Source organism: Lethenteron reissneri, chromosome 28 (assembly GCF_015708825.2).
Source record: "Lethenteron reissneri isolate LAM-NWPU_2019-01 chromosome 28, ASM1570882v1, whole genome shotgun sequence".
Classification (NCBI taxonomy): Eukaryota; Metazoa; Chordata; class Hyperoartia; order Petromyzontiformes; family Petromyzontidae; genus Lethenteron; species Lethenteron reissneri.
The window spans coordinates 4,041,371-4,066,386 of NC_083806.1; the positions used below are offsets into that span (position 1 = coordinate 4,041,371).

General features: G+C 50.1%; 1 protein-coding gene across 3 annotated transcripts; it reads left to right on the forward strand.

Moving 5' to 3' along the window:
* The first annotated feature begins 231 nt into the window (after window positions 1-231).
* On the forward strand, window positions 232-18,015 carry LOC133348851 (uncharacterized). 3 transcript variants are annotated; one of them, XM_061561915.1, is made up of 4 exons: window positions 467-494; window positions 9,978-10,144; window positions 15,327-15,490; window positions 15,789-18,015. In XM_061561915.1, the coding sequence occupies exons 2-4, from the start codon at window positions 10,129-10,131 to the stop codon at window positions 16,383-16,385; spliced, it is 777 nt and encodes a 258-aa protein (XP_061417899.1). In that variant the 5' UTR covers window positions 467-494; window positions 9,978-10,128; the 3' UTR covers window positions 16,386-18,015. The 3 variants fall into 3 exon arrangements, with proteins under 3 accessions (XP_061417898.1, XP_061417899.1, XP_061417896.1); XM_061561914.1 differs by lacking the exon at window positions 9,978-10,144 and having other exon boundaries at window positions 232-547; XM_061561912.1 differs by lacking the exons at window positions 467-494; window positions 9,978-10,144 and adding an exon at window positions 12,039-12,171.
* Window positions 18,016-25,016: the final 7,001 nt, after the last annotated feature.

Genomic DNA, 25,016 nt, shown 5'->3' on the forward strand with positions numbered 1-25,016 from the left:
GCAGGGCTCGTAGTGCAGCGCGCTAACCACTGTGCCACCGCTCCCCACGCCGGCACGAGCGCATCTCCCCCTCCCCCCACGGTCGTGGTGGTGGTGGTGCCGATAGCGATAAGGATCACGTAAACTCCACGATAGCATGGCGGGGTCCCCAGTCTCACGCCCGTGGGCTCGTGAACGCGACACCTGTTCAGGTGCGAACCGGTACCATTTTCACTCTTCTGGGGCGCGGTTCCTCCCGCGTTTCCGCTCCGCGGTGACGCGGCGTGCACGGCCCCGGCGTCAAGCGACGGCGACGACGACGATGATGAACTCGCCGTGAGATGTTGGTCGTCTCGGCGTGAGAAGATCTCGACGTGAGATGACTGTGGCGTCGTTGCTGCTGCTGCTGCTGCCGCTGCAGCTGCTTCGGGGAGGCCCAGACACGGCTCACCGGCGGCTCATCCACTCGACTCCCCAGGGACACCCCGGCGAGACGCACGCACCTGGCGGCACAGGTACGGGAAGCGCGCCTCGGGGTCACAGATGTCACGGCGGCGTGCTGTACAGTGTAAGTGTTTACAAAGTGTGTACCACCCCCTCGTGTGCCCTGCCGGACTCGATAGGTGCTCGCTGACAACACTTGCCAAAATGTGTAAAGTGTGTGCGTGTGTGTGCGCGTGTGGGCGTGTGTGTGTGTGGCTGCGAGTGTTGTGGTGGTTCGCGCAAGTGTGCGTAAGTGTAAAGTTGTAGGTTGTGTGTGGGTGCGGGGTACGTGTTTCTACAAAGTGTGTGTGTGTCGCTGTTTGCCGTGCTGTTTGTAAGTGCAAATATGTGTATGCGTGTGTCTTTGTGTGGGTATGGAAAGTGGCTGTGTAGGTGTATGTGTCTTTGCGCCTATGTATGCGAAAGTATGACTACAAGCCGACACGTGTGTGTAGGTGTATGTGTGCTGTTATAAACATCGCCACTGGGGAGACAAAGGCGGCCGGGCGTGGTGTTGACCACCCACCCCTCGTGTCGTGTGCTGGCACGTGCCGTGCCTTCAAAGGCGCTACTCGCTAACAGCACTTGCCCCAAACGTATGGCAAGGATATACGGGGGGTCTTTGTGTGTATGTCTCTGTCTTTTGTGTGTGGAAGTGTACTCGTGTGCTTTCAGTGTGTATGTGCAGACAGTATTTGTTTGCATGTGGGGAGCGGTGGTGCAGTGGTCAGCTCACTCCGCCACGAACCCGGCAACCCGATCACGGTCAACATCAGAGACGGATCATTATTATTGAACCGGCACCGTGCCTCTCCAGCTTTCAATGAGTACCTGGCGTGGTGTGTAAATATCAGCACTGGGGAGACAAAGGCGGCCGGGCGTGGTATTGGCCACATCACTCCCTCGTGTGCCGTGCCGTCCTTCGTAGGTGCTCTCTCACAACACTTGCCCCAACAGTCTACTAGCGCTACGAGGGGGATCTTTGTCTTTATACATGGTGGGGGGGGGGGGGTCCTTTTGTACGTACAAGTTTTTCTGGGCGGGTGTGAAAGTACGTGTCTTTATAAGTATAGTATAGGTTCATAATAGAGGTTGTTGGGTTATATCGCGTAAATATAAATGTGTCGTAAAACCCGCCACCACCCGACACGGCCAATTAGTGAAGGTTGTCACACGTAAGCCAAGCCAATTCGTTACGAGCTCAGCACACCGGCGTGTTGGATAGTAAAACTAACATTTACAATTCGAGTACGACGTTTCGCCAGTAATTACAACCAGCATCATCAGACGGACAGCCCAAAGTTGTTGAGACATCCTCCTGGCTGTCCGCCTGTATTTTACTCTCCAACACACCGGTTAGAGCTGTACTAGCAACGAATTGCCACGTTCTGTTTACGTGACAACCCTTACTAGTTGGCTGTGTCGGGTAGTGGCGGGTTTAACAAAACATTTATATTTACGCGATCTAACACAAAACCTCGATTATGGATATTGGTCGCGAAAGCCTATACGTGTTAATAAGTATAGGTGTATGTAAGTGTGCTTATGTGTAGAAGCGTGTTTGTGTGGGTCTGTGTTTGTAGGAGTGTATGGGTGTACGTCGACTCAGCCTCAAATTAAGTACTTGGTGCGGTGTGTAAACATCGCCACTGGGGAAACAAAGGCGGGCGGGCGTGGTATTGGCCACCCGCCCCCGCATGTGCCTTGCCGGCCTTTATAGGTGCTCGCTAACAGGACTTGCCCTTCCAGTCTGTTCAGGCTATACGGGGGATCTTTGTCTTGTGTGGGTGTCGTGGTTAGCACGCTGCGCTCCGATCCCGGCGACCCGAGTTCGATTCTCGCTCACGGCCAACACCAGCGACGATTACATCTGAACCTGTTCTGAGTATTTGGTGCGCTCTGTAAACATTCCACTGGGAAGACAAAGGCGGCCGGGCGTGGTGTTGGGCAGCCTCGGGTGCCGTTTCGGCCTTCGTAGGTGCCCGCTAACAGCACTTGTCCCTGCAGTCTGTCAAGGCCGTACTTGGCATCTTTGTCTTTACTTTACGTTCATTTATGAATGAACACTAATTTATGGTTTCGCAACATTTCTTCCATTTCGCCATGTGACGCAATCGGTTTTTTTTCGTTCTGCTTTCTATTTAATTCGTTGATGCCGTGCAGTAATTGCATTCGATCGCATTTGCGTTTGTTGTTGCGGTCGTTGTTATTGTTTGACTTGCATCCCACTGGGATTTTTGCACACAGCGTTGAAATGCGGTGTTTTTTCTGGAAGGCTTTGCTGTTCTTTCGAGGATTTTTCTGTTGCGTGTTAGTCACTTTAAGACGTTTCTTGTTCACGCTTTTGTTTTGTTGCGGTTGCACCCGAGTCAAGAGCCGCACGGCTCACAGGGTTACACCTAATAAATGAAGTTAAATGAAAACCCGAGCCACTTTTGAGAATCATAATTCCGACATTTCGCGGACTCGAGAACTCTCGCCTGCTTCTCTGCTCAACCCAACTCGCGGACACTTGCAAAGCCCCGGAAATGCGAGTTCGATTCCCGCTCACGGCCAAATCAACGGTGGTGCTTGCAGTCTCCAGCCGGTCCTTGTTGCTGGCTTTCCTTCTTAGGTTGACCCAGCCTCGAACGAGCACACTGCCTGGCGCAGGTGTGTACAACATCAGCGATCACACCACCCTCTCGTGCACCTTGTTGACCCTCAATAGGTGCTCGCTAACTGTGCTTTCCACTGACGGGGTGGTGGTAGGGGAGGGGTTTGGGGGATTTCTTAGCTGACTCTTTTGGGGCACGATGCGTTAATTGACTAATTGACCTCACCTGGGCTCGCCCCACCACCTCCCCCCACCACCTGAAGGAGGATGGGTGGGGGGGCACTTTCGATCAAGGGGCCGTCCATAAATGACGTCACGCACCTGGGGGGGGGTTAGACATTTGTGACGATGTGTGACGAGGGGGGGGGGGGGTGAGAAATGTGACGTCACATCAAAATGCGCAACTTTAAATAAATATAGGCAACACGTTCTAGTTAATTAAATAGACTTTTAAAAAAATGTTTTCTCCTACAACATCAGAGTGCAGCGCCACATTAAATACGTACTACAATGACAATAGTTTAAAGCGATTTGAAGCATGTTTTATTTTTGGGGGGGGGGCAGAGCTTTGTGACGTCATATATGAGGGGGGGTCTGACTTTTCGTAACTCCGTGTGACGAGGGGGGGGGGGGGCTAAAAAATCGTCCAAAATCGCGTGACGTCATTTATGGACGGCCCCCTAAGGAGGTGATTGATTTCGATTTAAAGCTTTCGTGACTGCTTCCCTTCTACGTGACTTTACCGAAAGAACCAAGAAGAGGGGTGATTGATGCCTTCGTCTCTTCCCGTTTGACGCGCGGTCCCCCTCGTCACGATCTCTCTCTCCATTCCGCGCATCGTGCGCATGGCGACTCCACTGCTGGATGAGGTCCGCTCTCGAAGTCTCGTCTCCGCCGAGCGAAATTGAACCTTTAATGTTGTGCCCATTGGCGCATAAGCGGTCATCTAACGCGGCGTGTGTGCACGCGCGCGCGTGTTAACGACCACGCGCACGGTCACAATGATCGCACGGTTCACATGAAGCGTCCAAGGGCGTGTCGTTTGTGTCGGTCGAGGAGCGGTGGCGCAGTGGTTAGCGCGCTGCGTCAAGAGCGCAGCAACCCGAGGGCGAAAGTTTGTGGGGACATTCGACTCAGCCTCGTATGAGTGCCGGCGTCGATGTGTGCACATCGCCAATAGGGAGACAAAGGCGGCTGGGACGTGCCGTTGACCACCCAACCCCTGCGTGTGCCGTGCCGGCCTTCGTAGCTGCTCGCCAACAGCACTTGCCCCAACAGTCTGTTGAGGTTATACAGATGGGGGGGGGGTCTTTGTCTTTGTAGTTTCGTGTATAGGTGAGGGGGAGCGGTGGCGCAGTGGTTAGCGCTCGAACGCAATGGTCCCGGGACAACCCGAGGTTGATGTTACGTCATCGCCTCACAGGAACCGTCTTGCTCGCTACCCCACGCCCATTTACCAGCGTGGGGAAGTATGGTCAAATACTATTGTAATCCTGTAGTATGTATCATCGTACTATATGTGTCAGGCATAGAACAGGGGTCGGGAACCTTTTTGACTGGGAGAGCCATAAAAGCCAAATATTTCTAAATATATTTCATTGACAGCCATATAGTATTTTAACGTATAGTAAATTAAATGTCTTACTTTTAATGCGACTTCTGGTCACGGGACCCGTGACCCGAGAAATTTTATCTTCAAAACTAATTTCTGTTTACTTTAAAATGGCACAGTATTATTAAGCAATATCACAAGTATTTTAAAATCAGTTCCAAACTGATTTTATTATTATTTTATGATTATTATTTTTTTCAACTCAAAATTGTCTGGGAGCCATATGCCGTCACCGGAAGAGCCATATATGGCTCGCGAGCCATAGGTTCCCGACCGCTGGCATAGAGGTTCAAAGTCATACGTGGGTGAACCGTACGCAATTGCTTGTGTTGCGATCGAAACTTCGTAGATTTTTTGTTTAATTTCTTTGAACCAATCTACGTCGCTTGACCGAAAGACCCCCCAAAGAATATGAATTCCTGCAGCCGCGAAAGCTTTAAGTCAAGAAATAGAAATGTGTTTACTCTTTGGTTCTTTCGGTAAAATCACGTAGGTATAATATAAAATAAATCGCGATCGAAAGGTCGTGAATTATTTAATTTTCTACCCGACGTGACTTTACCGAAAGAACCAAAGAGCACGGATTCCTGCAGTCACGAAAGCTTGAAATAAAAATATTAATGTGTTTACTCTCACGTATATTTTTGCCGAAATGCGTTCAAGTCACTTTCGAGCCGTGCGATGTGGTTGCGGCGTTGATTTGCGACGTTCCCAACCGCGTGCAGGAGTTGTTGGGTGGCTGGGATGGAGAAGTGATGGGCTGGGGTGGGGGTGGAGGGTAGCTCACGGGAGCGAAACGTCTGAACTCCACGCCTGCAACAACAGCTCGAAAGCAATCGAGCGGCGGCCAGACAGACCTCCACCGCAGACACATTCCGGTCTCACGGTAACGAAACCAACGCGGTTTCGGACTCCGCTGTGGAGTTTTATTGGCGGATTAATGAACTCTACCCCCCATCTCCTTTACCTGTGTGTTGAACTTCTTTCGCACCGTACGTGGCTAACCGTGCTAATCGAAGGTGCGGGCGAAAGACAACAAACTCAAGCTCTGTAACTCCCCCCGCGCACCACCACCACCCCGAGCTAACTTTGCCATTCCACTGCTGGATGACGACACCGCGTGTCGAGCATCACGGGTCAGCCACGTTGGCTGTTTGGTTATACTTCACCGCGCTGGTCAATGCGGGTTGGTGACGGTTTAGGGGGTGACCCAAGCGCCCGGGAATCGAATGCATTGCAGCCTCCTCCCTCCCAGCCACGTGTTCGTGTGTGCGCGGCAGTGAAGCGGTCCTGGGCCTCCCCCTAGGTCGACTCAGCCTCAAATGAGTAGTTGGGGTGGGGTATTAACATCGCCACTCGGGGAGACAAAGGCGGCCGGGCGTGGTGCTGGCCAACCACCTCGTCGTGCGCCGTTCCGGCCTTAATAGGTGCTCGCCAACTGCACTTGCCAACAGTCTGTGAAGGCTACATGGGGGATCATTGTCCGGTTCTGGGCCTCCCCAAGTTCGACTCAGCCCTAAATTATTAGCTGTCAGAGGTGTTAACCTCAACACTGGGGAAAGAACGTCGGGCAAGTGTGGTGCTGACCGAGCCACAACCTCGTGCGCCGTATGCGACACCAGGTACAACAACACGTAAGACAAATACTGTCACACAAAATACAAAGACCCCCCCCCCCCATAGCACTTGTCCCAACAGTCCGCAGAGGCTACACGGGGGATCCTCTGGCTTTGTTTTGCTCCAGCAGCGATGGACGCACGTGTGGACCCAGAGCCACCTTCGGATCTGGGGTCAAGGGTTCAATTGTACAAAGAAACGATCGGATTTTACGGCCGCGTAATCTGCTCAACAGTTCACGTGGAGGGGTTTTTGTTGTTGGTGGTTGGCGGCGGCGGCGGTGGTGGTGTTGATATCGATAAGACGGATCCCCCGGCAACTGTAACGGGGAATTCCCAATTAGATCGCTTCGGGTTTGCCGGCCTACGGGTTTCGCTCGCGGAACCACGGACCCGATCTCTTGCCCTTCCAGAGTTCGCCGTCTCGATCTCTCGGCGCGGCAGTTGAGGCAATGGAACATTTGATTAAACCACCCCCCTCCTCACCGCCCCTCGCTCAGCACGCCGCAGCCTCCGTAGACCCAGCAGGCCAAATTGGTAACGCAGGGTGAGTCATTGGAAGGTTGGTGACGTTTGGTGGGGTAGAATGTGAGTACTCCCACCCGCCTCCATGCTCATTTGAGCAAGAAGCCACTTTAGACTTTACTAATTCTCTTTTTCACTCTGCGATCTCTCCCCAGGCATATTGGCCAGTTGCGGGGGAGTAGCTATGGGATTCGTGAATGCATCTGTGCGGAGCTTGGAGTGTCATGCCCGAATGCGTGGTGTATGGTTTTCTCCAAGTTCTCCGGTTTCCTCCCGACCGCTCGCGAATCGTCCCGGTCAGACATCCGAATGTGTCAGGACACCCCTTCCCGAAAGGGGCCTTGAGATTCAATGAGGCTTTCCCCGGGGGCATTCGTGCACTGGCATTCAAGTTATTCTTCTTCTCCTCCAATATTAGTATTATTCAGTGCATACATTAATTGAAGCAGGCATTTTGACGTCTTATGCCGTACTAACATTTTCACCAAATCGAGGTAAAGTACGGTCAAGCGCCGCGCCATGTGTGCCAGGGCATTGCAGGGCTGCGCCTTTAGTCTTGTGTCGCCGTCACACGATTGACGAAACTGCCAAACCCCGACGTCACGATTTCCCCCTCGACTTGAGGTCGGAAAGGGGAATTCAAAACTTCGTATCCAGAAACGCAGAAACCTCACAAATTTATTTGGTGATGCTGCTGCTACTGCTGCTTTGGCAACCGTACACAGGAGCATTAACTCAGAATCATGATCTATTACTGGAGGAATCCGATGAGCTATTAAGCGCTTTCTTTTTAACAGATGTCCAGTAGGGGCAGGTCAGAACGTCACAACAACAAATCATACCAAGACACGATAGCAAAGTATAAGAAATGTAAACAAATCACTTAAAACGTATTTACAAATAAAGACGACACTTTTTTTCATCATACCAGGTAAAGTCCACTGAGCTCTTAGCTTATTTTTTAGAAGCGACCAGGCCACAAGCGATAGCTCTGAAAAGTTGCTTATCGTGTGGACATTTATAGCAGCAAAATAATCGGAATAATCTCGACACACGTTTCTACACCATACACCTGCAGCACTTTCGTCAACAGTACCGTGACCTTAAAATGAAAAAAAGCGAAACTATATACGTAATAGGCGACGCTTTGCATAAGGGTCATTGACCGAAACGCCGCCCATTATTTTATTTTAAAGGTCACTCCCTGTTATTCGGAATCTTTATTTCGACTGAAGCCAATCCGATGAGCGATCAAGCTCTTTTTCACATAAATCCAGTTGTTATTTTTCGCAGGAATTATTGACGAGCGTGTTCAGGTTTCTGACACTAACCAGGACGGCCTGTTGGAACCACGCTGGTAGCAGGTCACGTGGTGGCCCAGCGGTAGAGCGAGCATCTAGCAAACAATCGCAGGTCGCGAGTTCAAATCCTGGTTAGGGGCGATGGGATGGGGGGGGGGGGGTCATGACTCAGCCCATCATCATTACCTCTACCCTCCGACGTCGTTAAAATAAGTACCACTTTGTAGGAAATGCAACAGCGGTCCTGCTATGGAGATTACTCGACCCAACCCCCCATCCCCCTCCCGCCATAGGAATGTGTAATTTCCACCAGTGTCTTCGGCAGGGCTGTACATGGGGCATGAGCACCGATGCCTTGTGGCTCGTTTGAACAGGAAATCAGTGGGTGAATTGCTTGCATCACTAAGTGATAACATCATTTTCTTCTTGGTTCTTTTGGTAAAGTCACGTAGAAGGGAAGTAATAAAATAATAAAAATAAAACATAATAAAATAATTCTCACGACGTTTCGGCCACAACGCAAGCAGCCGTCCTCAGGTGAAGATAACATAACATCATTGTCATTATCATCGCTAAAAGTATTCGTCGTTTGCAGTGTAACTACGGAGGTAGCTACCGAGTGTAACATTTTACCTGGAAATTTTGTTTTATTGATAGATGTAAACCTCGATAATAGCTCTAGATGGAACATATCATTGGCAAAGACGGCGTCTGCGATGATGCAGGGCTACCGTTCATCTCCCCAGGTGCCTCTGCTCAGGCGCCAGGTTCAAGTTCCAAGGTTGATTTGTTGAGCCAAGTGAGAAAGTCGAGAGAGACCCGGATGGATGACTCTCACCTGGAAAGGGGATTCCTGGGGGGCGTCAGTCTGCCAGTAGGGGGAGATGATTGATGTTGCTGTGTGTGTGTGTGATCACAAGCGAGTATCATTCGCGGCGTAATGTTCAAATGACCGCATCAAGGTAGTCATTAAAAGAGTTACGGTTTCAGATAATCGCCACTGATGTTATATCCGTGGTTGCGGAATCGAAGTGAAGTGTGCTAACTATTACGCCCACCGCTCCACCCAGACACACACGCGCAAAGACAAAGATCCTCCGCATAGCCTTTAACAGACTGTCGGGGCTACGTGCTGTTAGCGAGTAGCAGCACCTACGAAGGCCGGCACTGTGGCACACGAGGGGGTGGGTGGGTGGCCAGCACCACGCTTCCCGACTGCTGATGTCTACCACACAGCACCAGGCAAGTTCTCGTTCGAGGCTGGGTCAACATGACGCGGTTCACACATTCGCAACCGATGTTCGACCGTGAACGGGAAATCCAACTCGGGTAGCCGGGTTCGTAGTAATGGGACAGCGCGCTACTCATCCCCACCACGCTACTGCTCTCCGCGTAACCATCAACGCACGTGTGTGGCTGGCTGGCTGTTATGACCACTCCTACCCAGTCCGCTCCTCTCTCGTTACCGTGGCCCGCAATCAAAGGGGGTGGGGGGTGGGGGAGAGTGCCACCAGGCAGCAGCTGCAGCCACGCGGTCGATGTGTGTTGCGTGGTTGTGTCGCGCTGTGCAACTTTCCGCTCGGCGCGCGCATCTTCGGAACGACAATCGAGTCAGTAGGGAGAGAGCCACAATGAAACCGCGCCGCGGAGAAATCCGCGTCTCGGTGACACGCGCACGCACACGCACACGACCGCAAATGAATAAAAAAAAAGTTTTTGCATTTATTTAATTTCTTTCCGGAACCGCACCGTTTCTCTTGGTCTAGAATTCCCCCTTCGAGAGGGGAGGTGAGCTCTGAGTCACCTCGCCCACGTGTGTTTTTTTGCGTATATAAAAAGCTCACAGGCCCCTAAACCACCCGCAGATGCCGGTGACTGTAGGCCCGAACGCAACTCTGAGGACCGCTGGCGAGTGCCCCATCACCATCTCCACCACCACCACCACTCTTCTCCTCCTCCTCCATCACCAACACCTCTTCCTTCTCCAGCAGCGAGCGACGTTTGGCTCGCCCGGCTATGTCTAAGCGCGCAGGTAACGCCACACCTGTGCACGGCACGGTCGGTGCACGCATCGCCGCATGATGAATCGATGGGTGGGATAGGTAGGCGGAGTGGACAAATGTGCGGATTAGAGATGTGGACAGATGGACAGACAGACGGTTGGACAGATTGACAGGTTGTTGGACAGATATGTGGGGCAGACACTATGGATGGACGGACAGATGGACATACAGATGGACAGATAGGACGTCAAGCAGATCGGCAGGGTCCTAAGTTTATAGATGTGAATTTTAAACCGACTGCATTTCCGATCTTCTCCATGTACACACTGCCAGGCGTTTCCTCTTCGGTGATGGTGGTGGTGGTGATGGTGTACGTGGGGAGCTATTGAGTTTCGTGGGATTACGCGTTGTTCGCGAGCAGCGATTGAGACTTCTCTACACGAGGGTGGCTCGCATACACACACAGACATTGTCTTGCACAGACACACAACGAAAGACAAAGATACCCCGTGAAGCCTTAACAGACTTTGGGGGCTCGCTGACCGCTACGCCACTGCTCTCGCCGCCGTGGACTCGCCACTTCCCCGTAAATCTCCGGTGCGTCTTGTCGTGCTGGGTGATGGCGGTGATGGGGGTGATGTTTACGATGGTGGGCTCACACGTGGGTGATGGCGTTGGTAGTGGGGGGGGTGATGGTTGGTGGGGTAATAGGTGATTGTCGTGATGGTGGTGGTGATTTTGTTGGGGTTGGTGGTGGTGATTTTGTTGGGGTTGATGGTGCTGATGGAGCGTGCGGTGGTAAATATTATGGGGAGCGGTGGTGTAGCGGTTAGCGCTACGCTGCGCTATGAACCCAGCGACCCGGGTTCGATTTACCGCTCACGGCCACCACCGGTGACGATTATCTGAACCGGCCCTGGGCCTCCCCTAGGTCGACTCAGCCTCGAATGAGTACCTGGTGCGGTGTGTACACATCGCCACTGGGGAGACAAAGGCGGTCGGGCGTGGTGCTGGCCACCTACCCCCTCGTGTACCGTTCCGGCCTCCATAGGTGCTCGCTAACAGCACTTGCCCCTACAGTCGGTTAAGGCTATACGGGGGGCTCTTTGTCTTTGGTGGTAAATAGTGATAGTGGTGGTGATGCAGGAGGAGGCAGCCGATTTGTAATGTCTTGCCTTGGGCAATCACATCCGCATAAACACGCAGCAGGGAGGAGGGGCGGGTGGGTGAGCCTGGGGTGGGTGAGGCGGTCGGTGAGCAGAGGAGGGGATTTTGGTGGCCGTGCGCGCTGTATGATGATGATGATGATCATGGGAGGCGAGCGAGAGAGAGATGCCACGTGACGCCGCTCGTTGGGGAAATCCCACTCGTTGGAGCTGGATACCCCTCAGTTTCAACCATCGTCGTCATCATCATCATCATGATCATTGATGAAGCGCTCGAACGTGAGACAAACTCTACGGTTATGGGGCCTGGTGGTGGTGGCGGCGGCTCTGGGCTGGAGATCGAGCGCCTCCTCGCAACTGGAATGTTGCAAGTTAACACCATGGTTATGGGTGGGGGGGGGGGTTGACTCAATAAGCAGTGGATGTCTTGAGGAGAGACTCGCTCAGGTCATAGGAATGTGGAATTCCCACCGTTGTCTGTAAGCAGGAGGCAATGCCAGTGCCTCGATGCTGAATCTCCGGTGGATAAATACCGCCGTGTATTATGTACGCGTGGTTACCCAGGCAAGCCTCGCCAAGTTTCGATACACTTTTTCACGAGGGTCCTGCCAACTTTTCGCAGTAGGCGGTGGCGATGATGGATATTTATAGTCCATCATCGAGTGAATTCGCGGGTAATTTTTCCAACTTAGCAATCTCCGGCCGCGTGTTCTGCCCCTTTGCGTGCCAAATTTCGCCGCCGTTGGATCGCCGCGGTGCCGCCACGCGACCAATGCGGCCAACGCGTCGAGCTGCGTGGAGGTTCTTGTCCGTGATTTGGACGTGGAGAGAAATCTACGTTTTACTCTCCTGGGGTTGCTTCTGCATTGTACTGTGGGTGCCATGGATGGGTGAGTTCATGAGGGCGTGGGTTCGATCCCGACCCTGACGCCTGCTGGATATTTGGAGTTTGCGTGTCTCGCTCCCTGTGGTCACGTGGAATTTTCCTCGGATCCTCCGGTTTTCCCCTCCCCGTTTAGAAACAGGCGTTTCGAATATTCGGCTGATATAAATTTCCACGTGAAAGCCACTTCGCTGAGCTGTCGTTTGTGACAAGCAGGTCGCTCATGAAAAAGAGCTGTCTTGCTCGGTGGGCCTCACTTGGTAAAATAAAACGTTTAGTTTTAGTTTTAAATGGGTGAAGTGTGGAATGGGTGGGTGAGGGAGTGAGTGGATAACTGAGGGGACGTGAGTGGGTAAGCAAGTGAGTGGGTAAACAAGTGGTTGCATGAATGAGGCAAGCGGATGGGTTACTTAGTAAATGATGAGAGGTTATCGAGTACGCAGGCGAGTAGTTGAGTGAGAGGGTTAGTGAGTGAGTGGTGAGTAAATTAACGCGGGGTAGAACGAGTCGGTTAGTGGGTATGAGGCTGGGTGAATGTGTGACCTAGTGAGTGGTTGAGTGCTTGACTGAGTGATCATTATTGGGCTGATGGACACAATGGTGGGACGTGGGTAGATGAGTGGGATAGTGTATGAGTTAGTGGGTAGGTGATTGGGATAGTGTATGAGTTAGTGGGTAGGTGAGTGGGTGAGTTAGTGGGTAGATGAGTGGGTGAGTTAGTGGGTAGATGAGTGGGCTAGTGGGGGAGTTCGTGGGTAGATGATTGGGTGAGTTAGTGGGTAGATGATTGGGATAGTGTATGAGTTAGTAGGTAGGTGAGTGGGTGAGTTAGTGGGTAGATGAGTGGGCTAGTGGGTGAGTTAGTGGGTAGGTGAGTGGGCTAGTGGGTGAGTTAGTGGGTAGATGAGTGGGTGACTTAGTGGGTAGATGATTGGGATAGTGTATGAGTTAGTGGGTAGGTGAGTGGGTGAGTGGGTGAGTTAGTGGGTAGATGAGTGGGCTAGTGTATGAGTTAGTGGGTAGATGAGTGGGTGAGTTAGTGGGTAGATGAGTGGGTTAGTGTATGAGTTAGTAGGTAGGTGAGTGGGTGAGTTAGTGGGTAGATGAGTGGGCTAGTGGGTGAGTTAGTGGGTAGGTGAGTGGGCTAGTGGGTGAGTTAGTGGGTAGATGAGTGGGTGACTTAGTGGGTAGATGATTGGGATAGTGTATGAGTTAGTGGGTAGGTGAGTGGGTGAGTGGGTGAGTTAGTGGGTAGATGAGTGGGCTAGTGTATGAGTTAGTGGGTAGATGAGTGGGTGAGTTAGTGGGTAGATGAGTGGGTGAGTTCGTGGGTAGGTGAGTGGGCTAGTGGGTGAGTTAGTGGGTAGGTGAGTGGGTGAGTTAGTGGGTAGATGAGTGGGCTAGTGGGTGAGTTAGTGGGTAGATGAGTGGGTGAGTTAGGGGGTAGATGAGTGGGTGAGTTCGTGGGTAGGTGAGTGGGCTAGTGGGTGAGTTAGTGGGTAGATGAGTGGGTGAGTTAGTGGGTAGATTAGTGGGCTAGTGGGTGAGTTAGTGGGTAGGTGAGTGGGTGAGTTAGTGGGTAGATGAGTGGGCTAGTGGGTGAGTTAGTGGGTAGGTGAGTGGGCTAGTGGGTGAGTTAGTGGGTAGATGAGTGGGTGAGTTAGTGGGTAGGTGAGTGGGCTAGTGGGTGAGTTAGTGGGTAGATGAGTGGGTGAGTTAGTGGGTAGATGAGTGGGTGAGTTCGTGGGTAGGTGAGTGGGCTAGTGGGTGAGTTAGTGGGTAGGTGAGTGGGTGAGTTAGTGGGTAGGTGAGTGGGCTAGTGGGTGAGTTCGTGGGTAGGTGAGTGGGTGAGTTAGTGGGTAGGTGAGTGGGCTAGTGGGTGAGTTCGTGGGTAGGTGAGTGGGTGAGTTAGTGGGTAGGTGAGTGGGCTAGTGGGTGAGTTCGTGGGTAGATGAGTGGGTTAGCAGGTGAGTTAGTGGGTAGATGAGTGGGTGAATTCGTGGGTAGGTGAGTGGGCTAGTGGGTGAGTTAGTGGGTAGATGAGTGGGTGAGTTAGTGGGTAGATGAGTGGGTGAGTTCGTGGGTAGGTGAGTGGGCTAGTGGGTGAGTTAGTGGGTAGGTGAGTGGGTGAGTTAGTGGGTAGGTGAGTGGGCTAGTGGGTGAGTTCGTGGGTAGGTGAGTGGGTGAGTTAGTGGGTAGGTGAGTGGGCTAGTGGGTGAGTTCGTGGGTAGGTGAGTGGGTGAGTTAGTGGGTAGGTGAGTGGGCTAGTGGGTGAGTTCGTGGGTAGGTGAGTGGGTGAGTTCGTGGGTAGATGAGTGGGCTAGTAGGTGAGTTAGTGGGTAGATGCATGGGTGAGTTAGTGGGTAGATGAGTGGGTGAGTTAGTGGGTAGATGAGTGGGTGAGTTAGTGGGTAGATGAGTGGGCTAGTGGGTGAGTTAGTGGGTAGGTGAGTGGGTGAGTTCGTGGGTAGATGAGTGGGCTAGTGGGTGAGTTAGTGGGTAGATGAGTGGGTGAGTTAGTGGGTAGATGCGTGGGTGAGTTCGTGGGTAGATGAGTGGGCTAGTGGGTGAGTTAGTGGGTAGATGAGTGGGCTAGTAGGTGAGTTCGTGGGTAGATGAGTGGGTGAGTTCGTGGGTAGATGAGTGGGTGAGTTCGTGGGTAGATGAGTGGGCTAGTGGGTGAGTAGTGGGTAGGTGAGTGGGCTAGTAGGTGAGTTCGTGGGTAGATGAGTGGGTGAGTTCGTGGGTAGATGAGTGGGTGAGTTCGTGGGTAGATGAGTGGGTGAGTTAGTGGGTAGATGAGTGGGTGAGTTCGTGGGTAGATGAGTGGGTGAGTTCGTGGGTAGATGAGTGGGTGAGTTAGTGGGTAGATGAGTGGGCTTGTGGGTATATGAGTGTTAGTGGGTAGATGAGTGGGCTAGTGGGTGAGTTCGTGGGTAGATGAGTGGGTGAGTTCGTGGGTAGATGAGTGGGTGAGTTCGTGGATAGATGAGTGGGTGAGTTCGTGGGTAGATGAGTGGGTGAGTTCGTGGGTAGATGAGTGGGCTAGTGGGTGAGTTAGTGGGTAGGTGAGTGGGTTAGCGGGTGACTGTATGTAAAGCCCTGATATCGACCCTCCCACCTCTGTCCCTCCCACCCCTCCTCCCTGTTGTGCCCCTCCAGTGTCCACTCTCCTCCTGCTCCTCCTCTCGTCGAGCTGCTGGTGCCGCCCGCCCCGCCACTTTCACCGCCACCACCACGTGACAAGAGTGTGCGATAACCTCAATCTCCTCAGCTGCTTCACCTCTGCGCTGCAGGTCCGACTCAACAAATCCCTGGAAACTTACGTAAGTCTCGGCGAAGAGGATGGGAGTGGTGGCGACGATGATGCTAATTTGATGCTAACCGTGGTGGTGGTGGTGGTGGTGATGACGCTTATCAAGATGACGACGATAGTCATGACGACGATGCTGCCGTCAGTACTGCTGATGAGAAAGACTAATGCTGCTCGTGACGATGGCTGCCTCGTTGTTTGATTACGCTGCCGCCGCTGCTGTTGCTACTCTCCATCACCGCCACCATCATCACCGCCACCATTATTCATTATCTAACTGTTGGCCCTCTCTCTCTCTCTGCAATACACAGAAAGCAGCTCAGGGCCTCTTACACCAATACCCGAACCTCAACATACCCGTCATGACCCTGCCGGGAGTTCCACTGCCAAACATCATCAAGGTGGCGGGGACGCACATGGGCCCGAGGCCACGCGACCAGATTTGCTGCCTCTACCGCACCTTGGCTGCCTTCCTGCATCTCCTGGACGTCCTCGTCGAAGACCAACGCGGCTCAAGCGGCTCTGAGGCGGTCCGGAGCGACCTGCAAACGTTCAAGCGCGACCTCGTCCACCACGTGAACCTACTGCGCGTGGTCAGCGACCAGCTGGAGGAGTGGCGCTCCGAGGAGGCCCCCCACGGCCACCGCGAGGACAGGCGGCGGCGACGGGGCCTGCAGCTGCGCCGCCGCCGACGCGGCGGCCGCGCGCCCCTCCGACACGTTTCACGAGATGGTCGGGGATTTCGGCAAGAAGTTGCGTGGACTGCAAGTGATCAACCAGCTGAGGAGTTGGCTGTCGAGGGGCCACATGGAGCTGCGCGGTGCCTCGGTGGCCCACAATTGCTCGGACGCCGCGCCCAGGCGGGTGACCGCGGGGCGACGGCGTTAGGCGCGGCGCGGGATTTCTAGGCGACGGTTTGCGCAGCCGCTCGCGGAACTCGTCGCAAGAGACGTTTAGAAATATAAGCGTAAAACCGCCTTACCCCCGAAAAAAATCTGCGGCCTTAACAAAAGCACGAGTAGTAATATCGTAGGCGACGTTTTGGGCAGAGCAGTTCGTGCGCAGCTGAGTTGGCCACGGGTGGTCATCATTTCTCACTGAATATAAAAACGAATTCTGTTCATTCGGAGCCACAGTGAGAGGTTTACGTGTTGTGCTGGGCGCCTATTGTATGTTTGTTACGGGTTCTGCCGTGTGAACGGCGTTGTGATGGTCAACTCTTGAGTCGATGTGCAGGGTGGCTCAGATCTCACGTGACCTTTTGCTCATCATCATCATCATCATCAAATAAGCATCATCACCTGTAGCAGCATCGTCACAAACCATAATCAGCAATAGCAGTATCATATATCTGGATCACCAGCATCGATCATAATCAGCAATGGCAGAACGATCATCAAGGTCAATCATCAGAAGCAGGAGTATGATCATCAATATCATCATCATCAGCAGCAGTAGCAACAGTGGCAGTACACATCGTCAACATCATCATCATCATCACACAGAGCCGCCTAGTCTGCGTTTGCCTCTCAAACGGTGGAGATATTGTTGGTGATTGTATTTCTACGGGTGCTGTTATTTATATACGCAAAATGATTATGATGCGTTATACGTCGTCGATACACTCTGCTGCTCCTGACGCGGTTGTCTGGCGTGACCACCTGACTGTGACATTGCAGTTATTGTTGTTCTGCATCTACATGAGCCATATATTGATGGTGAGCTGGGTATTTATGTTGTAAGAGTCGTGCATGCGATGCTAAGAGACAAATGACCATACGTTCTGTACGATGGTTGGCGGGGGGTGGGGCGGTTAAACCGAAGCATTCCTACTTTTTATAAAGAGAATCAGGATCAGGATCTGTTTTTATCCTGGAGGAATCCGATGAGGAACCCCACGAGCCACGAGGCTTTTTTTACAGATGTCCAACAGGCATCGTCCATGATTATTTATTGAACTTTGTAGGTATCGCCGCATTTTCTTTCCATGATCTCGACTTTATTTATATATAATATATTTTTCACGATTTCTATTTAATATTTATGTTTTTTTGGAGCTGCTGCGCGCAGACACGTGTGTAACTGGCGTGCAGCAACATTAAAGAGACTTTGACAGCGCGCGCATGGCGATCGATTGCAGCTTGTGTTCACGCATTACCGGTCACAGTCGACTGATCTATCCATGAGGGCCACACTCAGTCGTAGCACTCTTTGCCAGGAGGATCCTGCCACTGCATTGGGTTATTTTATAAATAAAAAAATTCAGCCAATTAACGAGTTGTTTATCATGCCACGTGGGGAGCAAACTACAGCAGCCCTAGAAACCCAACGCCTTGCGCGAGGACGCAACACTCGATCCCCGTATAGATGAAAATAGATGAGGTTGGTCTACTTGCTGTAACCGCTGCCTTCTGGCGAGCCTTGACGGCCAGGGCCGGATTAAGGCGTGGGGGCTTTAGGGGCTGCAAGCCCAGGGGCCTCCTCCAGATGGAGGGGCTTCCAGAGATGAAGTGAAAAGTTCCTGGTTCTTTCGGTAAAGTCACGAGGAAGGGAAAAATCTATAAAATTATCAAAATAAAACAATACAATTCTCACGACATTTCGATTGCAACACAAGCAATCATCATCAGGTGTGAAAACCACAGCAAGAAAATTAGAAAAAGTGGCGGTTTTCTTTTTAACGCGACTTTACCGAAATAACCAAGAATATGAATCCCCGCAGTCACGAAAGCTTTAAATCGAAATTTAAGTGAAAAGTTGTTTAATTTGTGAATGCTGAATTTTACTTGTTGTTAGCCTCGTAAAAATACATTTTTTTTCTTTAACTTTCTTTTCCTTTTGAAAATATTACTGGGGGGGGGGGGGGGGGGGGGGGGCCTCACAGTACCTTGTAGCCCAGGGGCCTTTAAACTCTTAATCCATCCCTGCAGTTGGGTCCCACGAGTAGTAGAAGGGAGCTTTACGACCCATCGGTGTGCGACGATCCTCCAACTGCTGCCTACACAGCGCTGGATTACCGGGCGTGCGATCATGATGTGAGATTCTAGATTTGAAGCTTTCGTGACTGCAAGGATTCATATTCTTAGGTTGTTTCGGTAAAGTCACGTAGGTAAAAAATAAAATGAAAATTAATAAAAGTATTTTATTTTTATTTTACTTTTATTAAATTATTTTTTTTACCTACGTGACTTTACCGAACAAACCTAAGAATATGACGTGAGATACTTTAACGGCATCTTTGGACCGGGAGACTCCGATGAGTTACGGGGATGTTTTAAACACGAGGGTCCGGGTCAGAGAGGTACAACAAGCAATACAAAACAGATAGGAGTGCAACGTATTGAAAAGTTAGGCACCGGCGAGAGAAGCCTTCATCCAGCAGTGGAGTGAGACAAAGGCTTGTAAACGTACACACGCACCCACTGATACACACTCTGCAGCAGGACACAAATATCATACCGTCTGTCAAAAGACAAAATATCCCGCACCCCCGTATAGCCTTAACAGACTTTTGGGGCAAGTGCTGTTAACGAGTAGCACCTTTGACGGCCGGCGCGGTGCACGACCAGCGCTAATGTTTACACACTGCACCAGATGCTAATTTAAGTGCTGAGTCGACCTAGGGGGCGCCCGGGACCTGTTCATATATTCACCGCCAATGTTATCGGTCGCGAGTGGCAGCTGCACTCGGGTCGCCGGGTTTTCGTAGCGCAGTGCGCGCTAACCACTGTGCCACCGATCCCCACTGCACACATTACACAAACGCACCAATACGCGCATCTTTCATGAAGCCAAACTGAACTGAAACCCACGTAAATTAATACTTCATATGTTGACGGGTATTGAAACACACACATACACACGTGTGTGTATATTCTTAGGTTTTTTCGGTAAAGTCACGTAGGAAAAAAAATAAAATGAATAAAAGTAAAATAAAAAATAAAATAAAAATCACGACGTTTCGGAGGCAACACAAGCTTCCGTCTTCAGGTGGAACCATCACAGTACGACTGCTGCATCAAGTATGTGTGCATGTTCGTGGTTATACCGCGCACTGCGCTACGAATCCATCGACACGAGTTCAGCTGCCACTCGCGACCGATAACAGTGGCGTCCCCTAGGTCGACTCAGCACTTAAAATTCCCCGCTCACGCCCAATAGCGGCGACGAATATCTATTTTATTTACCAGGCCAAGCTCGCTGAGCTATGCAGCTCTTATTCTTAGGTTGTTTCGGTAAAGTCACGTAGGTAAAACATTAAAATTAATGAAAGTAAAATAAAATAATTTATTTTACTTTCATTAAAACATTAAAATTAATGAAAGTAAAATAAAATAATTTCTTTTACTTTCATTAATTTTAATGTTTTACCTACGTGACTTTACCGAAAAAACCTAAGAATATGAATCCTTGCAGTCACGAAAGCTTCAAGTCTAGAATATATGCAGCTCTTTTTCAGAAGCGACCTGGCCACAAATGATAGCTGAAACAAGTGGCTTATCACGTGGAAATTTCAGTCAAATAATCCAAACGCGTGATGTTGGTTCTAAATGTGGAGGGGATAATCGGAGGGAAAATCCACGCGACCACGGGGAGAGACAAAGACATGCAAAATCCAAATACACAGCAGGCGTTAGCGTCGGCATCGAACCCACGACCTCTTGCAAACCAGACGAGGGAGATAATATTTCGCCACATCTGAACCGTTCCTGGTACTCCCCTAGGTCGACTCAGCCTCGAATGAGTACCTGGTGCAGTGTGTAAACATCGCCACGTCGGGCGAGGTGGCCGTACCGGCCTTCATTGATGGTAATTACAACTAGCATCATCAAACAGGAGGATTTCTACACAAATCTGGCTGTCGCCTGATGATGCTCGTTGTAATTACTGGCGAAACGTCGTACTCGAATTGCAAATGTCGTGGGTTTTACTCTTCAACACGCGGGTGTGTGCTGTACTAGTAACGAATTGGCACGTTTAGTTTACGTGACAAACCTCACTCATTGGTACTCTTAGTTTTTTCGGTAAAGTCACGTAGGAAAAAAATGAAATTAAAATTAATAAAATAAAATAATAAAATTAAATTTTTATTTCATTTTTTACCTACGTGACTTTACCGAAAAAACTAAGAGTATGAATCTATTATATTATTATTTGATTACGTTTTATTTTTATTATTTTATTACTTCCCTTCTACGTGACTTTACCGAAAGAACCAAGAAGGAGTATGAATCCTTGCAGTCACGAAAGCTTCAAATCTAGAACTCACTCATTGGCTGTGTCGGGTGGTGGCGGTTTTAACGACACATTTAGATTGACGCCATCTCGCCCGAATAAATCTCTACTATGGAGTCTGTACGAACAGGGGTCCCCAACCCCCGGGCCGCGGACCGGTACCGGTCCGTGTCCTGTTAGGAACCGGGCGACACACAGCAGCAGGAGGTGAGAGCGGTGAGTCCGCGCGTGGCCCGCCCCCATTGTTTTATTATTTACCACTTCTGTCCGCTCCTCGTTCCCGCACTGCGCACGTGTTTTGGTTCGCCCACAAGCTGCTAACCCCTAGCCACGATGAGTCAAAAACAAACATCGCTGGAAAGCTTCTTTGAAAAAGGAAAAAGACCCAATGATGACCCCCCCCCCCCCCACCACCTCCGGTCCGTGAAAAAATTGTCTTCCAAGAAACCGGTCCCTGGTACCAACACGTTTGGGGAGCGCTGTGAGTTCGAGGCTACACGAGGAGGGGGAAATCGTTCTCCTTGTACCGAAATAAGGGAGGCGTAGCAACGCGCTGGATGGATTTGGCTGTGATTCAACCGAGTGGAAGCGCGCTCACCGCTCGTTGCTGCAAAGGTTCGTGGGTCTATTCCAGTGCGACCAATCCCCCTCCCCCCGGGATTGAACACTGCGCTCTGTGCAATCACCGTGACGCTGCTCTGCGGAATCTGCTCCACGGTGAACGGCGAAACATTCCGCCGACGTCATTCGCCAAAAGCAAAGGCCGTTGGCGTGGGGGCCGCCAAAGAAAAATGGGAAATTCGAAAATGACATCGCGCCGTGGGTCGACAGGGATTGTCGGATGTTTTGAAAGCCCCACCCCCCAAGTGTGGGTGATGTTACATTTCAAATAAGATTTTTAAACATAAAAAAAACTTTGTAAGCTATAACCCATAGTAGAGGGGGGTTTTTGGGTTAGATCGCGTAAATATATAAATGTGTCGTTAAAACCCGCCACCACCCGACACAGCTAACTAGTAAGGGCTGTCACGTAACCAGAACGTGGCCAATTCGTCACTCGTACAGCACACCGGTGTAGTGTATAGTGTAGTGTATAGTAGTGTATAGTGTAGTGTATTGTGTATAATAGTGTATAGTGTAGTGTATAGTAGTGTAGTATATAGTGTAGTATACTAGTACAAGCCACAACATTTACAATCTGAGTACGACGTTTCGCCAGTAATTACAACTAGCTTCATCAGGCGGACAGTCAGATTTGTGGAGAAGTCCATCTGTTCCGTTCTTTATATAGAGGCGAAGATGTGGTGACATAAGCTCCTGCGCTCTTGAGCCTAAGTGTTAAACTAAGCTAAAACCATCGCCCCTCCTACTGGCAGACCAAATGCCCCCAGGTCACGCTCAGCTTTCTGTCCTTCCCCGCACCTCCTCCGATGAGCGCGGTCGACGACTCTTCTGCGTGAGCCGATGTCGCTGCTTCATCTCCTCCTGAGGTACGTTTCCTCATTTGGATGCCATTACATCACCATTGCAGTGCCGGATTAAGATAATGCGGGGCCTGTAGCATATGTTTTAAAGGGGCCCTAAATAATAATAAAAACCCCACAAATATTAAAACGCAAATGTTTAACTTGCAAAGTTATTGTTTTTTTTCATTTGTTATACAGCCAGATAATTACGACAAATCGCTAACCTTAAACACCGAGTCGTTTATACAATTTGAAGGCGGTATAGTACTATAGTAATAGAGCAAGTGCAGAATCACTGAACCGGAATTGATAGCTTGAAAGAATTTAGCACGGGGCCCTTGAAAGTGCGGGGCCCGTAGCTACTAAATATGTAGTAGTAGCTACTACTACATAATATGTAGCTACTAGATATGTAGTAGCTAATATGTAGCTACTTTTGCTACGAGGATCATCCGGTACTGCATCAGTGCCCACCACGCGATCATACACCTCCCGTAAGCAAGGGTTGGCTACGTACGGCGCTAAACAAGTCCAAAAGACATACCGCACACGCGAATGAGATCATCATGGCCTCGTGGGTTCTCGCCTGGTTGCACAAAAAGATGAACTTCAAACACAAAACCGCGAAGTTACCGCACGCCGAAGCTCAGATCAAGTTTATTTATTTTTTGGTGTTGAACCAACTCGAGAAAGCAGAGAAGTCTCATTCGCAAGGGTGAAGATGGGTTAAAATATGGTGCTGTATGTTTAGGATAGTGTGTTTATAATATAATTTTATGTAAATATCCACATTTATTCAATATTTTTCTTATGCAGTTTTTATTGAAAATGCAATATTTGATATCTCAAAAACCTGATGTAATAGACAAAAACTGATGCCAGATTTGGAATCAGCACCCCAAAATTACCTTAAAACCGTTGGAATACCTTATGCCAGAAAAAGTGTGTTGACCAGTGTAATCTGTGTTCGATACGGATCCCAGTTCGATGCAACAACTATGCCATACGAATTATTAATTCGCCTCATTGTGGAAAATGTAAGTAATAGAACGTGAATTACGTGCCAAAACACACACACACAACTTCCTTTATTTTACGTAGAGTGAGTTGCGGTACATGGACTGAAATTGACTTAACACTAAAGCAGTCACTAACTCGCAACAACTTTCAATCATAAGTGACAGAGTTAATTTCGGGTAAAATCAATGGAAATGGGGTATGCCGATAGCATAAAAATGTGATAGAGCAAATCTGAGATCAGATTTGGAATCAGCACCCTGAAATTTGTCTAAAACAGCTGCAAAAGTCCAGGCCAGAAAAAATGTGTTTTTTTTGTTGACCAGTGAATTATCAGCACGTGGCAGTTCGCCAGCATTGCTTCAAGCGAGCCTGACTGCGACGAGACACCGAAAGTCCAAACCGGTGTGCAGGTCTTGCGGATGTTGAATCAACGCTGCTGAATGCGCGTGTGCATTATTACGTGTAGTGGCATAGCGTTGGCGGAAAAGGCAAACTGCGGTGTATGGCAGTATTCACGTCAGCAGGCCACGATATACACGAGAGGGGGACATCTCGGGGGGAAAGGTCACAGGGAACCCGCTGGTAGGTTCCAGAAAGGGGGGCACGGTCGGGGCAAGGGCACGCTGGGAGAGTGAGAGGGGTCCCTGTGCAGGGCCTTGTGGTCCTTGCTGGAAGCGGGATCTCCGTCGTGATATTCAAGATCGGTGTTGGCTCTGTCAGCGCCATCGGTGTTAGACGGCTAGAGTTGTGTGTAGGGTAGCAACTGTAAGAGTGTGTACCCACGTAGGGTGGTGTGTATTATCCCGATGGTGGCACGTTAAATAAAATAAGTGCCTCCAAGTATTGTTGTTTCCGAGTTGAGTCACCACACGCATGTACGTACGCACTCCGACAAGGCCGTGTGATGGATGATGGGATGTGTAAATTAAAAAAAACTGTTACATTTTTTTGTATGCGGAGATACAGACATGAAGTGGGGGTGTGTCGTCCATGCATTTTTGGGACTTCCTTCGCCAGTGCCAAAATACGAAAATGTTTTCCCCTTTTTTCTGGCAACAAAACAGGTGTTAGCATAATTGGAACCTCATTTGCCAGTAAAAAATATGATAATTGTTTTTTTACCCTTCTATCTGGCAACAAAACTGACGCCTTTTTTTACAAGGACCAGATGACAAACCCATGTGAGACTAGGCTCTAAGGAAAGCTGTCTCGGGTGTGGACCAATCAACTTCATGGACAGTGCACATTATCAGAGTTATGTTTATTGTTTGCATTATGACTGCAGGTATTGTGGTCTATGTAAACATGACTCCTTGTAAAAAAAGGTGTCAGTTTTTTTGCCAGATAGAAGGGTAAAAAAAACAATTATCACCAATCATGTCTGCATTAACCACAGAATGCAAACAAGAACATACTCTGATAGCATATGCATTCTTTGAAACGGATTGGTCCACACCACCAACGGATTGTTCCACACCAGCTTTCTTTCGAGCCTAGTCTCAAACGGTGTTAGACCAGAGGACCACTAGTAAATGCGGTCAATGCAGACATGATGCCTTGTAAAAGGTTTCAGTTTTGTGTTTTCACATCTTAACACCTGTTTTGTTGCCAGAAAAAAACGGAAAACCTATTCTCATACTCCATGCATTTTGCTTGACAAACACCGCGGCCTTCACCAAACAGCAGTAGTATCGTAATAATTCTTCTTCTGTCTCGATTTGAAGCTTTCGTGACTGCAGGAATCCATACTCTCTGGTTCTTTCGGTAAAATCACGTAGGTAGAAGAAAAATAATAAAAGAGAACACGACGTTTCGGTC